The 4,047-nt window shown below is 54.1% G+C and overlaps 1 protein-coding gene across 1 annotated transcript in view; it reads left to right on the forward strand.

The window, feature by feature from the left end:
• The first annotated feature begins 1,479 nt into the window (after nucleotides 1–1,479).
• DAPK1 (death associated protein kinase 1) overlaps nucleotides 1,480–4,047 on the forward strand; it is a 164,907-nt gene continuing 162,339 nt past the window's right edge. The window contains exons 1-2 of the mRNA XM_081804069.1: nucleotides 1,480–1,735; nucleotides 2,597–2,765. Of these exons, the coding sequence (XP_081660195.1) occupies nucleotides 2,704–2,765 (62 nt within the window). The 5' untranslated portion in view covers nucleotides 1,480–1,735; nucleotides 2,597–2,703. The remainder of the gene's footprint in view (nucleotides 1,736–2,596; nucleotides 2,766–4,047) is intronic.

The raw sequence follows: 4,047 nt of genomic DNA on the forward strand, positions 1-4,047 counted from the left end.
ATAAAGTCTGAGGGGCATTCTTTTTTTTTTTGGCAGTAGGCCAAAATTTCTACAGTTGAAACTTCTGTTGACCCAAAATGAGTTTAAACCTCATTTTAGAAAATCTGGGTTATTTGAATAGTGATATAACTCTGAAATCTCAGAGGGCTCACATAGTGCCTACAATTCTAAGCAGTAAGGCAGATTTCCCTGTAGGAACTTTTCTGTTTGGGGATCCCCAGGAGTCCCTATGGGAAACCATCCTTTCTGTTTCACAGACCCAAAGCATTGGTGGGAGCGCGGGGTAAGAAGAAGAGAAAGTGTATAAAGAGTCTCCAGGAGGTATGGGGTCTCTGTGTAGACCAGCACACTCTTCAGAGACATAATGCAAGCCCCAAAGGTATTGTTATATTTTCTAGTAGCTGCATTTTAACAAGTAAAAGGTGAAATTAATTTTAGTAATAGATTTTATTTAACTCAGTATATCCAAAATGCTATCATCTGAACATGTAGTTATTACAAAAATATTCACGAGATACTTTTCATTCTTATTTCTAAGAATTTTTTTTTAAAGATTTTATTTATTTATTTGACAGAGAGAGACACAGGGAGAGAGAGAACACAAGGCGGGGGGGGGGGGAGTGGGAGAGGGAGAAGCAGGCTTCCTGTGGAGCAGGGAGCCCTATGCAGGGCTCGATCCCAGGACCCTGGGATCATGACCTGAGCCGAAGGCAGACGCTTAACGACTGAGCCACCAAGGCGCCCCTCATTCTTATTTCTATACCAAGTCTTGGAATTCGATGTGCATTTCACACTTCTAGAACACTTGGAGACTATCCACGTTTCAAGTCATCAATAGCCAATACTTATTGAAGAGCACACATAAACCCTTCCTTTCTGTTGCTCATTGGTCCTCTGAGACCTCAATCTTTTCTCTTTTGCATACCTTCTTATCTTTCAGATCTCAGCTCAAAACACCTATTCTGGAGAGGAAAGGCAAGTAATGCGACCCACTCCCTCCCTGCCCTTCTCTATCCCGTTCTTCTGTGTTACTGTCTCCATAGACCTGACTTCTTCTAAAATGGTCTTATTCATTTGCTTACATATCTCTTTTCTAGCTTCTCCACCAGAATGTAAGTTTCACGAGGGCAGGGATTTTTAAAAATCTATTTTGGTCTCCAAGTTCCCGGTGCCCAGCACCGTGCCTGGCACACGCTGGGCGCTCAGTACACATCTGGGGACGAAGGAATCGCATTTCTCTGGAACGCGGCCGAAGGGGGCAGCCGAGCGGCGTGCACAGGTGGGGCGCCCACGACGCGCGCGGCTGCGCTCCCTCGGCTCCAGGGTGGGTGTGGGTGAGTGGGTGTGTGCGGGGGTGTGCGCGGTAGAGCGCGCCAGCGAGCCGGGAGCGCCGAGCGGGGAGGAGCACTCAGCGCGGCGCAGAACCCGCAGCGCCGGCCGGGCAGGGCAGCTCGGAGGTGGGTGGGCCGTGCCGCCAGCCCGCCCGCGGGGTCCCCATTGGCCGCCTGCCGGCCGCCCTTCTCCAGGAAGGCGGCGAGGAGCCGAGGGGCTGCTCCCGAGCCGGAGCGGGAGAGCCCCACCGAGCCGACGCCGGGGCGGACGCGTGGGATCCGCGCCCCCCCCCCATTCGCCCCCTCCCCGCGCGCCCGCCGCCGCCCCGCTCGTCTCCGGCGCTGGCGCCCACGGTCGGCCTCGGACAGCTCCGGAGGGACCCGGGCAGCTCCCGGGCGCCCGGGTGAGTGGCCGCGCGCGCTCCCCGGCTCCTCCCGGGCCCCGCCGCCTGCTTTTGCTTTCGCGGCGGCGGCGCGGCGGGGTTTGCCCGGGCAGCGCCCAGGGCAGCCGGGAAGGCCGAGGCGGGGGCGGCTGGACTGCGGGGAGAAGTGAGAAGTGGGGTCGCAGCCAGGAGGCTCCCTCTGCCCCGCGGGCCGGGTGGGAACAGGTGGCGCGGGCCGGGCCGGGCGCTTTGTGTCGGGGCGCGGAGACCGGGAGCGGGCGGCCGCGCCTCCCTCGGCCGCTCCCTTTCCTCCCCTGCTCCCCCGGGCGGCCGTACGCCGGGTCGGCCGGGTAACGGAGCGGGAGTCGCCAGGAATGTGCCTCTGGGGACTGCCTGGCTCGGGGGAGGGGAGGGGGTGGCCGCGCTGGCCGCGCTGGCCGGGGAGTGCGGGAGCCGAGAGGTGGCGCGGGGTCGCCGTGCCGCCGCAGGCTGGAGGGGGATGCTTCCAGCGAGGCGCGTTCCGCCCGGGCGAGGGCTTCATTCTTCCGCGGCGCCCCCGGAGGTGGGGAGCTGGGTGGGCGTGTGTGTGGAGGAAGGGGAGGCGAGGAGGCCAGTCACTTCCGGAGCCGGTTCTGATCCGCGCGGAGCGCGGTGCTTTCGGGGACGCGGACCTTGGGGTGCGGTTGTGCTCAGCTCCACGCGCGCGCGGGCGATGCGGGGCTGGGGACGTCCCTGGCGCGGGTTTAACAAAGGGTGCGCCTCTCCACCCGGCGGGGAGGGGCAGCTGGGGAGAGGGGGTCCTTGGCGAGAGGCTCTTAGCTGGGGAGGACTCCTTCCTTTTCGGGTTGTCATTTTACTGTTATTGTTGCTATTATTTTAAAGGACTGGAGACTGATGCATGAGGGGCCCAAGGAGGCGCAGGAGCGGTGGTGATGGTGTGGGAAGCGGAGCTGAAGTGCCTGGGCTTTGGTGAGGCGTGACAGTTTATCATGACTGTGTTCAGGCAGGAAAACGTGGATGATTACTACGACACCGGCGAGGAACTTGGCAGGTACAGGGGGTGCCGGAAGCGCATGCTACTGGGTGGTGGGAATGCATAATATTGGGGGCCGTGGGCGGTAAACAAATGCAGTTTGAATCGGGAGACTCCCTCTCCCTTCCAAGAGATGTGCAAATTATAGAGAAAAGAGTTACTAACCCAGCACGGGCTGGGGTCCAGAAATAAACCACCTAATCCAAGGGGCTATGATAGGCAATTTCAGTGTTAGATTATGTTGCAAAGGGTATTGATCAAGAGCCCTGGACAGGAACAGATTTAATTGTCTGCAGTAACTCTTGTCAGCTTTTGCCGTTCCGAGATGAGGCAAAAGCTAAGATATATTTGCATCTGGTGTTAGATCTTCTATGTGATTTAAGCAGATACAAACTAATTAGTAGGCTTTTAAAATCTTAATACTTTCTTTCTGAATTTTCAGAGTAACCTGAGCAAGTATTGGTGGCATGCTTGCCAGATGTTGCTGTCGGGTTTGGATTTTGAAACTTCCTCCAGCCAGGGATTTAATTACCCAGTTGGTGTTAGTGGTTGCTTTGGTTTCGTTTACCATGTTAAATTTTTAACAAATAAATGATTGAGAGTCTAATATGGCTATCTGGGTCCAGAGCGTACTTCCACCACTGTGGGAGCTGTGACTCTGAGTGCAAAGTCGTTCAGTTTCTAGGTGAACAAAGAATGATTATTTTGAGGCGTCTCAGCACTGGCTCAGTTTCTCCTTGACTGGGTATTTGACAGGATGTGTTGAGCTCTGGTCTAAGTAGCACAAAGCCCAGTTTTCACACCTAAATTTAGATTCAATGTAAGAATTTGGTTTTAGTGGATTTGTATTGAGTAAAGGATCTTGAAACAAAGAGAAAGTGTGTATTTACTTACACCTGTATCAAAATATGTATTTTTCCATATTCACCTGATGTCCTGATCCTAAGCTTTTTTTTTTTTTTTTTTTTTTTAAATTAGGAGGAAATTCAAAAGCACCCACACCCTAGGTTACCTAATGGGAATTTCCAGTGTGGAGCTTAACTAAAATTTTTTACAAGTTCCAGTAAGAGTGGGGAATAAAAGCCATTTTTATTTTATTTTTTTATTTTTTTTTAAAGATTTTATTTATTTATTTGAGAGAGAGAGAATGAGAGACAGAGAGCATGAGAGGGAGGAGGGTCAGAGGGAGAAGCAGACTCCCCGCCGAGCAGGGAGCCCGATGCGGGACTCGATCCCGGGACTCCAGGATCATGACCTGAGCCGAAGGCAGTCGCTTAACCAACTGAGCCACCCAGGCGCC

Source organism: Leptonychotes weddellii, chromosome 14 (genome assembly GCF_054177405.1).
Source record: "Leptonychotes weddellii isolate Sample4059 chromosome 14, ASM5417740v2, whole genome shotgun sequence".
Classification (NCBI taxonomy): domain Eukaryota; kingdom Metazoa; phylum Chordata; class Mammalia; order Carnivora; family Phocidae; genus Leptonychotes; species Leptonychotes weddellii.